The 16,871-nt window shown below is 30.8% G+C and overlaps 2 protein-coding genes across 2 annotated transcripts; one reads left to right on the top strand and one right to left on the bottom strand.

Moving 5' to 3' along the window:
- Positions 1-2,173: 2,173 nt before the first annotated feature.
- LOC118029859 (protein ALTERED PHOSPHATE STARVATION RESPONSE 1) lies at positions 2,174-6,111 on the bottom strand. Its single transcript, XM_035033808.2, has 4 exons — positions 5,015-6,111; positions 4,645-4,847; positions 4,217-4,440; positions 2,174-3,338 (listed from the first exon to the last, which is right to left on the bottom strand). Exons 1-4 carry the CDS (start codon positions 5,688-5,690, stop codon positions 2,555-2,557), a joined length of 1,887 nt encoding a protein of 628 aa, XP_034889699.1. The 5' UTR covers positions 5,691-6,111; the 3' UTR covers positions 2,174-2,554.
- Positions 6,112-14,042: 7,931 nt separating this feature from the next.
- LOC118029860 (L-ascorbate peroxidase 3) lies at positions 14,043-16,485 on the top strand. Its single transcript, XM_035033809.2, has 9 exons — positions 14,043-14,499; positions 14,677-14,801; positions 14,942-14,991; positions 15,195-15,260; positions 15,331-15,379; positions 15,471-15,553; positions 15,630-15,709; positions 15,822-15,924; positions 16,173-16,485. Exons 1-9 carry the CDS (start codon positions 14,387-14,389, stop codon positions 16,365-16,367), a joined length of 864 nt encoding a protein of 287 aa, XP_034889700.1. The 5' UTR covers positions 14,043-14,386; the 3' UTR covers positions 16,368-16,485.
- Positions 16,486-16,871: the final 386 nt, after the last annotated feature.

Below are 16,871 nucleotides of genomic sequence, written 5' to 3'. Positions count from 1 at the left end.
TGTTGCCAGCTTAAGCTGGGCTGCTGGGACCTTGTGAATATCTGTAGATCAATAAAAAAAAACACTTATTATGTTAATTTGATGGATATTAAATTAAGTTGAGCGCCACAAGCAACACGAAGGGGTGTATTGAGAAAGTATAAACAATAAGGACCTGTCAAAATCGAAGGAGTGGATGAGAACGAAGCCTACCAGAGCTCATCTATACGGCTTCCTAAACCAAGTGAAGCCTACGATTCATGCGCCAACCATATTTCCATTTTTGTCTTAACTCAGGCTTATCTAAAACTAGATTTGTAACCTACGATACGTCGTGGACCATATCAAACTTTTTTATTGTAAAAAAAAATGCTTAAATAATAATAGTATTTAAAAAAAAAAAAACAAGAGAAATACAATAAATTTTTTTTTTGAAAAATATCAACAAGTAAAATATCACAAGCATCACAAAATAAAAATAGAAGAAAGAAATTCAATGGAAAAAAAAAAAAAAAAAAAAGAGCATTGTTACTTGAAATGTGCCGTTCATGATGAAATCATGTAAATAAACAGCAATACCTAGTAAAATAACATATATTTTTTAGTGTATTTCTAGTTATTTGATCTCTGAATGGATCAATAAGAAATTGTAGATTTTGTATGAATTGAAAGGGAATGAATTAAATAATTTAAAGTAAAATATATAAAATATATATATCTTGAAGTCTTGTTCTTGTTAGATTATATCTTAGACAACTTATAAGATTTTTTATAGTGAAATTATAATACTGTAAACTTATTCAAAAATTATGATATTTAGATATAAACATATAATAAATTAGATTTTAGAGTATAGTTTGTCACTCTTTATGAAAATATCCCTATAAAATAGGAATTTTTAAATGTTTTATTCTATAATAATAATTTTTTTATTTGGTAAGAAGGTTTTAAACAAGATTATATTTTCTTTGAATCTTATACTATTGATTAAAGAAAAGAAAAAATCAATGAACTCTAGCGCTTACAAGCACTTACGAGGCTTATACGTGAGTAAAAATAAAATATCTAACAGCAAAGATTGAAAAGATAACAATTGAAAATTTGAAATCATTATAATATCATAAAATCAACAGTTAAATCACGCATTTACATGATTTTAGTTCAATTTTATTATTTTTTTAATTTTTCCATGACTTTAGACAATAAATATGTCTATTTGATTTTTAAGAAGCTCGAGGCAAGACCCTCTCTTATATACAAGTTCTTATTTGTTTGTAAGAAAATAATTTTTTTTTAAAGTGAGTTTTTTAAAAAATAAATTTAGAAAAATAAATTATTTTTTGATATTTAATAGTGTCATGAAAAGTAAGTTGACAAAGACTTTCCGGTGTTTAGTTATGTTATGGAAAATAAGCTAGAAAATAGCTTGTTAATTTTTTATTTCTTTTCAAGTTTATTAAAATAATAAGGATAAATCTTATAAATTAAAAAGTTGAATGAGAATGAAATTAAAAAAAATCTAATTTTATAAATTATCTCAGATAAAATAAATTATGATCAAAATAATAAAGATCAAATCTAATAGATAAAAAAAATTGAAAGATGAATAAAATTAAAATAATAATTATTATAAATTTCATAAATTATTTTAAATAAAATAAGTAACAATAAAAAAATAAAAATCAAATTTGATAAATAAAAATTTTAATTTAAAAAATGATAAGAGAAAATTAAATAAAAATCATAAAAATAAGAACCAAAGTTAATACAAAAATCAAATTAAATCAAAATTTAAGGGATGAATTTGAAAAAAAAAAGATTCAAACAAAATATATAGCAATCAAAAGTTTTGAGGACCAAATTTGATATAATCAACAAATAATATAATAGTTTTTAAATTTTTCACAACTTTGGAAAGTGTTTTTTTGTTTAAAATAAAAGAAAAACACTTTTCTAAAAATTAAGCTAAATATTTTTTAACAGAAAAAATATTTTTTGTTAATCAAAAATATTTTTTATTAACTAACTTTCATAATAATAATAATAATAATAAATAATAATAATAATAAAATAATAATAATTTTAAAAAAATCACTTTTCGATAAACATAAGCACTCCAAGTTAAATCGCATTAATTCTTTTTCCTCTTTTTTTTTTATCTAGGACAGGCCAGCTGTTGAATTTGGGACAGGGATGAAAAGATCGTAACCATGCATGAATTCTCATTCAAGAAACAAGTCGCCCTTTAAACACTCAACAAAATAAACAGTTCTGTGCTTCCAAATCAGATCGAAAGAAATTTCAAAACCATTCACACTCTCTCCTATGATAGATTATCAACACTGGTTCAAAACCCTAATACAAATTAAGCTTCCTGTTCCATTACCTTTCAAAGCCTCCAATCACAAACTGCACCAAGGATCTACCTGCTGCCCTCCATATGTGTTCATGTAGTTTACCGTTGCTGGACCAGGATAATTTTTCCATCTCTTGGAGGTTTAATAATGCAAAATCTTTCCAGGCTTCAATCTATATATACAGGATAATAATTACCAATACTTTCTTTATCCTAAATCTAGTTCTGTTCTCTCTTCACATCATGTTCCTGGTCAGCATTCTTGGCTTGATTGTATACCGATTCAAAAACATTCATACACACACTCGAAAAACCCACCATTGCCTGAAAAGCATGTGGGAATCCCATCTGGAGATTATTCGATGTCACTGACCTTGTTACGCTAATCAACTTCTCATGCTTACTCTTTTCTTCCTCTGCCCTTGCCCGCAAGATCTCAACCTTTGCTCGTTTCTCCGTAACTGGGTCCTTGATGCGTATTGTGCTCGGAGTTTCAGGCATTGAATACGGACCATACTTGCTCTCCAAAGATCTAAGCTCAGCAACCTTCTTCTCAAACTCCTTGAAGGCAGATTCTGACTTCTTCTTTTGCTTGTGTTCTTCTGCTTGTTGAACTACAATAGCATGAATTACTGTTAAGAAGCTCTTGATTCCTTCAGATGCCACTTTGTCAGGAATTCTATCAACTGCATGGTTCCATTCTTCGCAGAGGGAGTAAATTCTTGATTCCTGACTGGTTCTGGAAATTGGGTTTTTGCTAAACTGGAAAAGGCTAAGCCGGAGCCAGCCTGTGAGGGACTGGATGTAGTCCCGCTGAGCCTTGACTACATTGCAGAATGAATGGTGCCATTGCTGGACCTCAAACTCAAACTGGAGAGTCGACTGTCTATGAATCTCTGACGTCGGTTCAGTAGATGGGATAGCGTTGAGATATTTGAGCTGCTGAACAATGTGTGTCTGGACCTGGTGTGACTCGTACATGCCTCTCCACATGCACATTAAACTGCAAGGGAACAGAGGAACAGAGGACTTTTAAAGCATCTAATGTGAAGCTTGCACCTCATATATGAATGCGATAAACTACATCAGCCTGCATGTCTATACAAATGGTGTTTAAAGATTAAAAATTTAGCAGGATGTTTTATTAGGCTCCTATCGTCAATTCAGGAGGATGTTTATTAAGCCCATGTCCTCCTCTACAGACCTTAAAACCTAAAATTGTTCATCACTGTAGTTATTTGGATTGCTTGCTCTCCATTTACAGTGGAAAAATTGTATTTGTTTTGCGAGATTGCAAGGATATAAGACACTGTGCAAAAGATTTGCAAGGTTGGTATACTTCAACCTGCCACCAGGCCCACAATAGTAGAGCTATAATTACACACTGTTGACTGAAAGCCCACATCAATCAGGGCCGTTTATCTGTAAGTACCTCCCCTAAGTACACTGCCACAAGATTCTTCCTCGCCAACACAATTGAGGTCATAGCCCCCCTTAACCATCGTACATAGCACAGTTGGAACCCTATCTCTTTGAAACAAAAGCAAACAAGAGAGACAAAATGACTGTTTGAAAGTATGGTAGCTTTGTTGATGGGTGTTGTGTTTTTTTATTTGAAAATGCATTGAAAACAAGCCAATAAAAGCAGTCAAAAGTAAAACTCTGTACTGCAATATATACAAGCAAAAACTCTCCATGGCCAAAAATCCAAAGTAAAATTCTGTACTGCAATACTCTCCCTAGGAATGGGAAATGATGTAACAAGGATCGATCGCATGAAAACTTTGGGGTTTCTTGTTACTTGCTTCAGCTCTTAATTAAAAGCAGCTAGATCATGGGTTTACAAAAAGTACTAACACAAAAACAAAAGATGATACTAACCCTTTCACAAGCTCAAGGAGTTGAGGGTAAAGCTCTGTCTCCCTTAATTTGATGATTTCAGCAGAGGTAGTCTCAATACCCTGAGTAGCAACCATCAATTGGGACTCCAATTTCTCTACTTCTTTCTTCATCTTCTCCGTCTTTACATAGTCAGCCCTCCTCGCCTCTAGCTTCCTAAGCAATGCCACCTTCTTCTCATGCTCAATTTTCAAACTCTCAGCATTCTACAGAACAAACATAATGTCTCAAATAAATCAAAAGGGAAAAGAGCTAATACATAACATAGAATATCATCATTTAATAGAATATAGTGATGGGATAGCCAGTGCCCAACTTTTTTTGACTCATCAAGTACCATCAGATCGATAATCCAAAGTGTAAGCAGCAAAATATGCCTAAAAACAAAATATGATCCGTAAGGGCCATACCTTGACCTCTATAAATAGTTTCTTCTCCCAAGCATATAGTCTCTCCACAGTGGAACAATGGCTAACATGAGCGACACCCCCACTTCCTACATGACTAACCACCATTTCTTCACTCATCTTTCCAAACCCATCAAGTTTTGGGCTTGAACCCCATGTCCACGATGATGGACTAGTCAAATTGCATCCATAATTATAAACTCTACCTGCAACATCAACAAACAAATCGAATAAAAGACAAAGAAGTGAAAGAACTCATTTCCCCCTTGTTTTACTTAGTTTTCTCATTAACCAAACAAAGTCAAAACGAGAAAATGGGGCTATAATAAAACAAATGTATAAAAATAACAAATCGAAGACTAACTACTCTAACCTCCTTTGCCTTGTCTTGCTGACAAGTTAGGGCTCGAGACTTCTAAAACACGAGAAAGTTGACCGCCAGCATCAGCAGCTTTAAGAAAATATTCATCAACTTCTTTAATGATCTCCACTAAATCTTTACTATTTCTTGAAACCACCATAGCAAGCTCACTTCCACTTCCACTAGCGTTCTCTTTAGGAAACCGACTAGCTACCGAAGGTGGCGCAACCGCCACCATTTCCGATGTCGTGATGGTGGTGGTCACCTCCTCCCACTCCTCCTCCTCCACTGATATCGGCGGAGGAGGGACAAATGGGTCCCAGAAATCCCAACTCGACCCAGCCACTGGCGGAGGAGGAGGCGGAGGAAGAGGAGAGGCGGCGGTTGTGGTGGTGGTGGTCGTCCAGGTGTCTGAACTTGGACTCATTGGAGGTGGTGGAGGTGGTGGAGGGGTGGGGGGAAGTGGTGGTGGAGAGGGGTGGATGGGTGGCAGGCGGAGGTGGTGGTCTGATTCATTGTTGGAAAACTGAAGGAGGGCTGATCCAGTACTACGAAGTGAACGGATGTACATTGCATGTGAAACAGAAAGCGATTGTCTTGCTTTAACATATTGTTTCATGTATCTCTTTCTTGCTTTGCATCTTGACACCATTTCCTCTCTCTCTATTCTTGAGTAACAACAGCCCATGTTGCTGTCGTTGTTTCTTGCTCTTGTTGTTGCCTCCGTCCACTCTCTAGATCGATCAAGTGAGCCTTTACTCTTCAGGTGGTGTTCTTGATTTGGAGAGAAAAAGGGAAAGTAAAGCACTTTTCGAAAGTAAAAGAGTACTGGGAGATCTTACAGTACTTTGATCAATATTGGATGGTCTTTCATGGTCATTGATTACTATTTGATCTCTAAAGAAAACACGCACACTATATAGTGATTTTCAAAACGCCCCGTCTAAGCTTCTTGCCAATCTCTGTCAAACACTGTACTCTGTCTGCGTGCGTGTTCCTAGGTTTGGGATATACTTTGGTTTCGTTGAGGTGGTGGAGGAACAGTGTTCCAAGACAGTGAGCACTGGGCAAAGAGCCAGCCAAGTAATTTTATATTTAAGATCTTAAGAGTCGAAAAATGCCCCTCTAGGTATATTTAAGTAGCTACAACATACCCTCCAACATGCAGGACACAATCCATCCAAATTGTTAGTTGGGCTTAGCAGGGAGGCCATGTTGAGAAGATTCTTTTGAGATTCTTGATGGTTGTCAATTGCCAAATTTGCCATCTGATTTGGCTTAGGAAAGACAACGGAGGGTGTTTTGGTAACTTGAGATTCCAACGGTCATAAAGGCACTTGAATGGCTATCGGTTCAAATAATAGAGAGAGAGAGAGAGAGTAATAAATGGTGGTAGTATTAACTAACAGGAGCTGGAACCGGAATGAATTGAATTCGATTTATATATATTTTTTTTTAATTTAATTGATAATTTATTATAATTTTATATTTATAATAAAATAGTAAATTATAGAATTAAATTTAATTATACTGTTTAAAATATCTATAAATTAAATTGAAACAGAAATCTTGACTATTTTATCATTAATTTAGAAATCTTTTTTGTTATATAAATCATTCTATTTTATTACAAAGACCCTTATATTTATTTTACTTAATAAAATAAATATCAAATTAATATAAATGACATTACCAAAGTGTAGTTCTGGACATCCAAACAATATTCTAATGAAAAAAAATTAATCCTTCTAATAACAATTTCTTACATCTGCTTTTTCTTTAAAAAAAAGCCGAGCACTTGTGTTTTTTTTTTATAAAAAGTGGAAGATATTTTTCCAACTCCTTTATATATTTTTTAAAATAGTGCGACACTTGTTCACTTAGGCAAATGACACATCTTATAGTTTGTAACATTTTCCAATCATTATAGGTGGCTCTGACTAAAAAAATCAGGGTTTAAATATTTATATATAAAAAAACTTAAATTTGAACTCTTTTTTTACTCAAAAATAAAAAAAAAAAATGCCTTTAAAACCCAATTTTGAATAACAAAACATGTTTTAATTGAATAAAAAAAACAAATTAAATGAAATGAAAAAAAAAAATCAAGTCCTAGTCTATCTTTGTTGACAAATCCAAATACATTAAATTCGTAGTTTATTTATAGTTAGAATTTAGTCATCAAGAGTTTCTCTCTCTATTTTTTTTTTTTTTTGTGATGACTTTTTTTCTCTTCTCTAAGATTCAGGGGCTGAAATTAAAAAAGAATAAATTAAAAGATTGAATTGTTAAAAGCCTAAAAAACAATGACCAAATAATGAAAAGAGATAAATAGGAGGGATCAAAAAGAACATTTCCATGTAATACAATTAACGCATTGAAAATTCTTTTTAAAATATTAATTTTGGTCTTTAATCTTTGAAATTCAGTTTTATGAACAACTTGAAATTTAATTTTGTAAAATTGGTTTTGAATGTAACATTGGAATATTTAATGACATATTGGGCATGCAAGACAATGTAAATCAAAATTGATAACAACAAATAGATTTATATCATCATAGTCAGATATAATTGAAAATAAACGAAATGAAAAGCCAATCTCTTTGTTTCTTTTATATTTGTTAATTTTCTTTAGTTTTTAATTTGTTTTGACCATCAGAATATTTTCAACCAGTTTCTCACATATTGATATTAATACTGTACATTTTCAATTAAGTTTTAAACAAATCATCTTATTTAGGATTATTATCTTTATAAATAAAATAAAAAAAAAGAAATTTCTTGCAAATCCATCCGTGAAATTTAATTAATATGAAAAACAAATCCACTTGGTTGATAGATAGTCAATGTTACGACTTTTCATGACCCGACAACTTGGTATTTTTGTCGGGTTAGATCTTATTTCGGGTCTATTAACTATAGGTTGATTGGAGTTTTATAGTAAAAACAAGTGGAGAATATAAACATGCAGTTGGACGGTGTCGTTCATGGAGCTTGTATCTGTGAAAAGAATCCCTTGGCAGAATTCAGTTTGCTTTGGGAATTGAATTGTACCATACCATATTTACCTTTGGACTTTCTCAGGGAAATGCGACAGCGGAATCTCGTTGTCTGAACAATCCGCCTCTCAAAATTCTTACACATTAATCGACAAACGAGGCTAGTAACACCCTTCAATAACCTTCGATATTAGATCTTTCAATATTATATGGTTTAGAAAATTGTACTTTATAATTTTTTTTATATATTTTATATTTTTAATCTTTAATATTAGATTGGTTAAAAGTAAAATTTTATTGTTTTTATTTATTTATTATGAATTTATGAATTTATTATAATATCATGATCTAAATTGCAGGTTTAATAGATTAACGTAGATTAATTTAATTTATTTAGGGTTGTTTTCTATTTGATTTTTCTTTCTATTTCATCTTTTAATATTATATTGATTGAAAATTGAGATTTATATTTTTTTTGTTTACTATTTATAAAATTATTCTAATCTCATGATCCAAGTCACATGTTTGACAAATTAATCTAGATTGACTTTGTTTATCTTTTGATATCTTTTTTAATTGAACTTTGTAATTTTTTTCGATTTGGTTTCTATGGAATTATCTCAATCTCATTGATCCATATTATTTTTTTTGATTATTTTTTAATTAAATAATTATTTTTTCAATTTCATCCTCCACCAATTCAATCTCTTTTTTTTTTCAGATTCATCCTTGAATATTAGGTTATTTGGGAACTAAGCCTTGTAATTCTTTTCAATTTTATTTATATGAAGTTATCCTAATTTCATGGATTTAATTTTTTTTTTTTATTTTAACCTTTAACATCGAACCTGTTATAAATGAAGCTTTGTAATTTTTTTATTTATTTTTTATGAAGTTATCTCACTCTCATCACTTAGGTCACAAGTTTAATAAGTTAATCTAAGTTGACTTGGGTTGAATTTTTTTGTCCTTTTTTAATTTATTTTTTTTTTAATTTTATCTTTTAACATTGGGTTAACTGGAAATTGGGTTTCGTAATTTTTTTTATTTGCTTTCTAATCTCATGAACCGAGTTGCTGGTTTAACAGGGTAACCCAAGTGGTTTTTTTTTTTTAATTTTTTCCTTCAGTTTTGGGTTGATTAAAAATTGACCTTCATAATTTATTTTGATTTTCTTTGTATATGGTTATCATGATCTTATAACCTTGATCGCAAATTTGACAAATTAACTCAAGTTGATCCAATATATCACAATCTCAATATTTTAAAAAAAAAACATCAATAAATTATCATATCAATATTTTTTAAAAAAAAATATTGCTCACTATCCATCATATTTTTAGCTCGTAATTATTTTGTAATTGAAAAATATATTAGCAGTGCTTAAATTTTTTTTTATATTAAAAAAATAATCTAACATATAGCGCAACATGGAACAATAATCTAGAATATGATATTAATTAGAGGAAGGGTGTAGACAAGCATGGAAGGGGACCATATGCGTTGGGGTCATTTTCCTTTTCTTCATTCTTGTTTAGGATAAAATTACAAAGTCTCTCAATTATACAAGGATTCTCAATTGAGTATCCTATAATTTATTTCCTATATCGATGTATTCCTTTCAATAAAATGTATTTTTATGCAAGAACAATGCTGTTTTGTTTCTAGGAAATCTTATGTTTTTTTGTTAAAATGTTACATAACTTGGAAAAGATATATAAAATGATAAATAAATAAAACGTTTTAACACTAATTAAATACTAACTTGGAAAGTTGATTCTCCAGCTAAAAGCAAAAGATAGATATTGTCCATACAAACATTTTACTCATATGTCTTTTTTATAGGTTTTGATTTATTCTATCCTAGAGGTGGATTCTGTTTGCTATGAACAAATAATTTTCATTTCTATAATATGAAAAATCTATAGATAAATTACAATAATCTTTTTGAAGTATAATAAGATTATAAAAATAATTTAATATATTAATTACTATTTAAAAAAAAGTTAAACTAAACAATTTTAAACATAAAAGAGAGGGTATTAATTGAAATTTAAATAAATAAAAAAAAAAAAGTAAGTAAAAAAGAAGTCATGCTCGCTTAGCCAAGCATGAAAAGCGTAAGTACATCTAGGCTTGGAAGTCTAGACTTGCATGTCTACTTGATTTTTTTTTTTATTATTTATTTTTGAAAGAGTGAATGGTGCATCTTTCATGGGACATTTTTCCAATCACCTCCAATAATAGAAAAATTGTGGTTTTGGAAAAAAATTAGGCCGCAAGATTTTGGACTCTAAATCTCATTATTCAAGTTGTTTTTACATGATAACACTTTAAAAAAAATTTATAAATCTTGATAAATTTATTCTTAATCTTAAAATATAGAAATCTAAAAAAAATACAATTTTTATGAACCCTAATCTATTTCTTCTAGTATGGTTAAAAAATAACACTATATTTTATTGAAATTTTCTTGCAAAGACAAACACATTAATTAATACCAAAATTGACTCTCTCTTTTTTTTGCCAAAATATGGTCCATCTGAACCTTTTTTTTTTTTCTCTCTTCTTGATATATTTCAATGACTTTCTCGCTTTTCTCTTGACATCTAAGAACTAAAATAAAAACCAATTTGGAACCAAAATATAAAATGACAAAATAATAAAGACCAAATAATACATAAACTGAAACTTCAAGAACTAAATTGGCGCATTTTCCATGTCAAAATGAAAATGGGGTCTATTTTGTGTAAAATTTGATCCTTATTCTCTTAATCTTTAATTTATCATCAAAATATTTCTCGATAATTTGCATACGTGAGAGCATACGAGAATAAATAAGTCTCAATACATAAAATCATGATGACATAACTTGGAAAGACAAGATTTCAAAGAAATAATGTTGGATGACCAAATATATATATATATATATATATATATAAAGAGCATTGTTTATATGAACAATGCAATCCATAACCATTTCTTCCTCCTAAATCTTTTAGTTTATTCTATAAATTTTTTTTATTTATCTTTTCTCTCAATATCTCAATATCTAGGAACTGAAGCATGAAAAAAAAAAAGTTTGGGATCAAAATATAAATGTTATGCTAATAGAAACTATATAATACATAAATTAAAACTTCAAAGATCAAATTGAAGTTTTCCATGACAAAATAAAACTAAAGTTCCTTTTGCGTTCAATTCCATCCTTGTTCTTTTAATTTTTTTTCTTAATTTCAATATAAAATTCTATTTCATAACATTTAGCTTTAATTTATCATTGAAATATTTTTTAACACTTTATACATGTGAGAACATTCAAAAAATAAAAATAAAATCTCAATACATAAAATCATGATGATATAACTTGAAAGATTGAGACTCCAATGAAATAAAGTTGGATAACCAAAATGAAAACAGAAAGAAAGAAAAAAAGAAAAAGAACTATTGCTTATATAAACAATTCAATTCATCATTGTTACTTCTCCCTAAATCATTTAGTTTATTACAAAATAAACTAATTCTCCTAGATGTGTTCATTATAGCTACAATATTGTAGCGCCTCTTATAGTTTATTATGGATTTCAATCATGCTTTTATTTATTTATTTTGATCATTAAATTTTATTTTTTATTGCATTGTTTTGTATACTATTTTTGGTGTTTTGTGAGTTGATCATCCATTTTCTTTGCCTAGAGTTATAAAATATTTATTAGATTTTAAAACTTGATTAGAGATTAATTTATTGAAATTAAGTCTTACTTTGTAGTCGAAAGATACAAGTAAAATAGAGGGGACCAAACTAAAAAAATAAGAAAATTGCATGCTAGTCTCTAATTTGTGTGAAAAAAATACCTTTTAATCCACTTATTTTCCTTTGATCTCATTCTCAATCCTTGTAGTTTTTACAATTCTTGTTTCGATTCAAAATTTCATTTCGTTTATTTTTCAATCTCAAAATTTGGCATAAAAAGATAAGAAAGAGAAAACAAAAAAAGTTTTGAGCCTTCCTCTTGTTGAAAATAGTTAGACTAGGGTTAGGGAAGTTTTCTTAGATTCTAGTTAAGTTTTTATTTTTCAACTAATTAAATGCTTATCCAAGACCATAAATGGATTTAGTAGGTCTATAAGGTGTTTTTAATTAAAAAAAGGATTGAGATTGTTTTTTTCTAATGAATCTTAAAGGTCTTAACCCGAGTTCTTGATGACTTTTTAATGGCTCGACATGTTATCTAATATGTGTTTTTAGAAAACTAAAAAACAGAAGAAGGTTAGGCATGCGGGCTTAACCTTGCAGGACCATCTATGACTAGCCTTTTGTGTTTTAGGCTAGGAATTGGTCCATCCAAGCTATGCGCTTGAGATTATTTTATGAGGCATTTTTATTTTAAATTTTAATCAAAACTCATAATAATAAACTAGAATTATATCTAGGATATTATTCTATTTAATACCATTCAATTTCAAGTTTATTTTTAGATAAGGTTAAAGGAACTTTTTTTATAATAGTAGCGACTGCTATTTTTATGCAACCCTTCATAAGTTTTTCTAAAGTTTAATAAAAATTAATTATGGTTAAATAAATATAATATAATTTAAGATATTATTTCATTGAATATCATTGAATTTGATATTTATTTTCATAAAAGACTTTAGCATTTTTTGAACAATATCAGCAATTATTTTATTAATTATTATATTTGAACCTACTATTTAGATTTTTTTTATGTTTGTGCTCGTGAATATTATATTTTTGATCAAATAGAATTTAAATTATTATTTTTCTTGAAAAAATAAAAAAGATATCATATAATTAGGTAAAAAAATTAAAAAACTCCTTGGGGTACAATATGGTCATTTGATTAAAGTGTTTTGGAAAAGGTTAAAAGGACAGATTTCGTTAACTCCAAAGTTAGACTAAATAGGTAATTAAAGTACCACAGAGGCAGCCAAATTTTCTTCAAGTACATCATGGCAGTCAGTGCTTCACTTATTAGACTCTTGTCACATGGAACATGCTGTCACAAGTTTACAACGTCGTGGTCCAGACGTGGGATTACCTGGATATGCATCTGCCTAATAGTACTTCTTTTTTCTCTAGAGCAAAAGCTAGGGTAAGATTTAGTGGGTTATTCTATACTATTTAACTCTAAGTCTCTAACAATCCAATATTTTTTTAAACACTTAGCAACTCTAGAAAAATTTTGAATTTTTTTTTTTATATTTTTAGATTATTTTGATGCTCTAATTTTATTTTTTTTAAAAAAATTATTTTAATATATTTCCAAGTAAAATACACTTTGAAAAATAATTGTTACTACACTTTGAAATACTCTCTATATGAGTTATTTTTATGATTTTAGATTTGTTACATATTTCGTATCTTACAATATCTTTATTTAATCTTGGAACTTTAACATCTTACAAGATTTTTATTTAATTTTGGGACTTCTCATGATTCTCAAACATCTATTATTTATGTGACATATATAAACGTAAATTAATAACAAAAAACATATAAATTAAATTAAAATATCTATTATATTTTTTAATATTCAATTTGAAAATGTCATTACAACATAACTCCTCACCAACAACAAAAAAAAAAATAAATCCATTTTTAGTAATCATATATTGATAAAAAAAACTTTATAGTTTGTTTGAAGCCAGCCTTGTTAAGAAGAAAACTTGACATCAAATTCTTCCAAAGATGAATTATAACTCTCTCCACTCTACACTTGGATGGCATGTAAATTACTAAGCTTAATTGCTTGTGGCTCCTTGTAAAAAGTGTAAGCTTTGGACCAATTTTGGTCAAATTAAAATATTCAACTAGCAAAACCAGGGACTAAAATGACCAATTACTTTCTTTTTTCTAAGGGCTCGTTCCAAAGTTTATTTAAGTGGGCCCAAAATAACGATAATTAGTTCACAGGACGAGGATGACGACGGCGAACCAAATCCATGGTTTCTTTCCACGAGACGATAAAAGGCCCAAACTTCAACAAAGATAAGAATCCTTTCAGCCCCACACGGGCTCCCATAGCAACAAAAAGCTCACAAGAACCCAACACCGTTTGATCAAAACTTAATCATACTCCTTTGATCGAGTAGTAATCACGCGCTACAGACAGGAAGCTTTGTAAACATCTGCATTTGCTAAACTCAAAAGCTTACCTTCCCTCCTAAACAGCAAAACACAATCCCTTGCTTCTATTCGACGGACCTCATTGCTTCTATCTTGTTCCTACCCAATCTGTCTGAATTGATGTATAAATATTTGAGACATTAAAAGTGAACCTTAAATCAATATCGGGTTGTTGGTTTTGGCTGTTGGGTTGTCGAAAAAGTTATATACTTTGTTTTTTCTTGGGTTTGTTTTCATGGCTGGAAAAGTTGTAGATGCTGAGTACTCAAAGGAGATTGAGAAGGCTCGTCGAGACCTTCGCGCTCTCATTGCTAGCAAAAGTTGTGCTCCCATCATGCTTCGTTTAGCGTAAGTACAATCTCTGCATTTATCTGTTTATAACAAAAGTCCTGTGTACATTAAATTGGTATTTGCGTGTACAAATATTTTGTTTGGATGGTTGGTATTGGATAGTAATTAAGGACTGCGTAGCAATAGCTTTTTCTCGAAATGTTATAATGGTGTTTTTTGGAATGTTTATTTCAGGTGGCATGATGCAGGGACTTATGATGCAAAAACAAAGACAGGAGGGCCCGATGGTTCCATCAGGAATGAGAAAGAGCTGGCACATGCTGCAAACAATGGTCTCAAAATTGCTATTGATTTTTGTGGTGAGTTTCTTACCCCCTTTTGTGAATCATTTTATCTGATATTATTAGTAATTTAGTGAAGATTCAAAGAACTGTAAGGAAAAAAACAGCTTTTTTTTTTCTTCCTGCTAATGACCTACTTGGTTATGTTTTCGTTTCAGAGGGAATCAAGGCCAAACACCCCAAAATTACATATGCTGACTTATATCAGGTGATTATCTTTTTCTTAACGATTTCTTATAGTCAAAGAACCATCTCTATTCTCATTATGTTAATTAGCTTTACTGCAGAGAATACCTGATCAGATAGGCTAAGAACACTTTTGAAATCACAGTGGTTAGTTGTTTATGATAGGAAAACTGTGGTGTTCTGATTCCATCTTTAACTTATTCTCAATCATTCTCGAATGTTTAGCTTGCTGGGGTTGTTGCAGTTGAGGTAACCGGAGGCCCTACTATTGACTTTGTTCCAGGAAGAAAGGTAATGTTCATGGTAGAACTTCATTAACTTTTTCCTACTGCCGTGAAGTAAAATTTTGTTTTTCAATTAGGATTCGCCGGAATCTCCTGAAGAAGGGCGTCTTCCTGATGCAAAACAAGGTTTTTCTCTATAATGACTCTGTTCAATTCATTCCTTAATAGCTTTTCTATGATATGGAAATTATTATATTATGATTCATTCTGGTTGCAGGAGCATCACATTTAAGGGATGTGTTCTATCGCATGGGTCTATCGGACAAGGACATTGTGGCACTGTCTGGAGGCCACACATTGGTACTTTTTGACCGATGCAGTTTTTTTCTGGGTTGTCAAAACATAACTAAAGTTGATGTTTCTTTGGGTTTTGTAGGGAAGGGCTCATCGAGATAGATCAGGCTTTGATGGCCCTTGGACAAAGGAGCCTTTGAAGTTTGACAACTCTTACTTCCAGTAAGAACATATTTAATTTTGAGCTCATTCCATATGCCAGCTCACTAGCATAATTTGCAAAGTCATGGTGAAAGCAGATATAAAGAATCAATCTCTTTTTTATTGCAATCAGGGAGCTCTTGAAAGGGGATTCAGAGGGACTGTTAAAACTGCGGACAGACAGGGTTCTTGTTGAAGATCCCGAGTTCCGCAAATATGTCGTGCTGTACGTAGAGGTAATATTCTCATGAACTTTAAAGATTACATATTCTCCATGTTGTGTTGCCTTGCTGTGACATATTTTAGTAGCCAACGTAAGGTTTTCTTCAGTTTCTGTTGCATGTCGTTCGTCATTAATATGTCGGGCAATTCCAGAGGTAGTTTCCATATGATGTGTTCTTGTTAGATGGAGATTAATTTAGGAAAGTTCCGAATCAGCTGCTGATTAGATAGTGAATTGAGAAAGTTGTTGGTTAAATGGCAGGATGAGGATGCATTCTTTTCAGATTATGCAGAATCACACAAGAAGTTATCAGAGTTGGGCTTTACTCCTCCTTCCTCGAGTCTCAAAGCAATCACAAAGAACCGTACCTTGCTAGCTCAAACTGCTGTGGGAGTCGCCGTTGCTGCAACTGTAATAATCCTAAGTTACTTCTATGAAATCAACAGAAGAGTGTAGTGAACTTGAAGAGTCATGTTTGGACTTCTTAAAGATCAGCAGAACAAGTGACTTTCCAAAACACATAGATTATATGAACTATCAATCGCAATAATAATAATAAAAAGGTTGTTTTCTACGGTTTATTGATCTCTTTCTTTATTTGCCCAGAGCAAGAATTATTATCTCGTGTTTCTACATTCCACGCCTGCCTCTAGCCCGCATCCAATCCAATCTCTGCATATGCAATTTCTGGACAGATATCCCCATAAACATTAAGATTCATATTACGACATCAATTGGATGTTTTGTCATAGTCATAGACATGGTCAAATAATGCTGGTCAAGTTCATCTTCCAAGTTCGGACATGACAGACTCTGAAGCAATCCGTTTTTGTGTTGGAGAAAGTACGTAGCGGTTGTTTAGATTAAACAAGTGATACCTGAACCTATCATGACATGCAAGTTTATAAAATATATTTTGTATCTTTGAAACATAATTAGAACTAATCCCTAGCATACGTA

This window comes from Populus alba, chromosome 5 (assembly GCF_005239225.2).
Source record: "Populus alba chromosome 5, ASM523922v2, whole genome shotgun sequence".
Classification (NCBI taxonomy): domain Eukaryota; kingdom Viridiplantae; phylum Streptophyta; class Magnoliopsida; order Malpighiales; family Salicaceae; genus Populus; species Populus alba.
The sequence above is the reverse complement of the archived record's forward strand: the minus strand, read 5'-3'. Positions and strand labels throughout refer to the sequence as shown.

Excerpts from the sequence above, each read along its gene's own strand:
- LOC118029859 (XM_035033808.2), bottom strand. The coding sequence starts at position 5,690 with ATGGGCTGTTGTTACTCAAGAATAGAGAGAGAGGAAATGGTGTCAAGA. Across the intron at positions 4,848-5,014 it reads AGCAAGACAAGGCAAAGGAG|GTAGAGTTTATAATTATGGA; the intron begins GTTAGAGTAGTT and ends TTGATGTTGCAG. Across the intron at positions 4,441-4,644 it reads AACTATTTATAGAGGTCAAG|AATGCTGAGAGTTTGAAAAT; the intron begins GTATGGCCCTTA and ends TTTGTTCTGTAG.
- LOC118029860 (XM_035033809.2), top strand. The coding sequence starts at position 14,387 with ATGGCTGGAAAAGTTGTAGATGCTGAGTACTCAAAGGAGATTGAGAAG. Across the intron at positions 14,500-14,676 it reads CCCATCATGCTTCGTTTAGC|GTGGCATGATGCAGGGACTT; the intron begins GTAAGTACAATC and ends TGTTTATTTCAG. Across the intron at positions 15,554-15,629 it reads TGTCTGGAGGCCACACATTG|GGAAGGGCTCATCGAGATAG; the intron begins GTACTTTTTGAC and ends TGGGTTTTGTAG.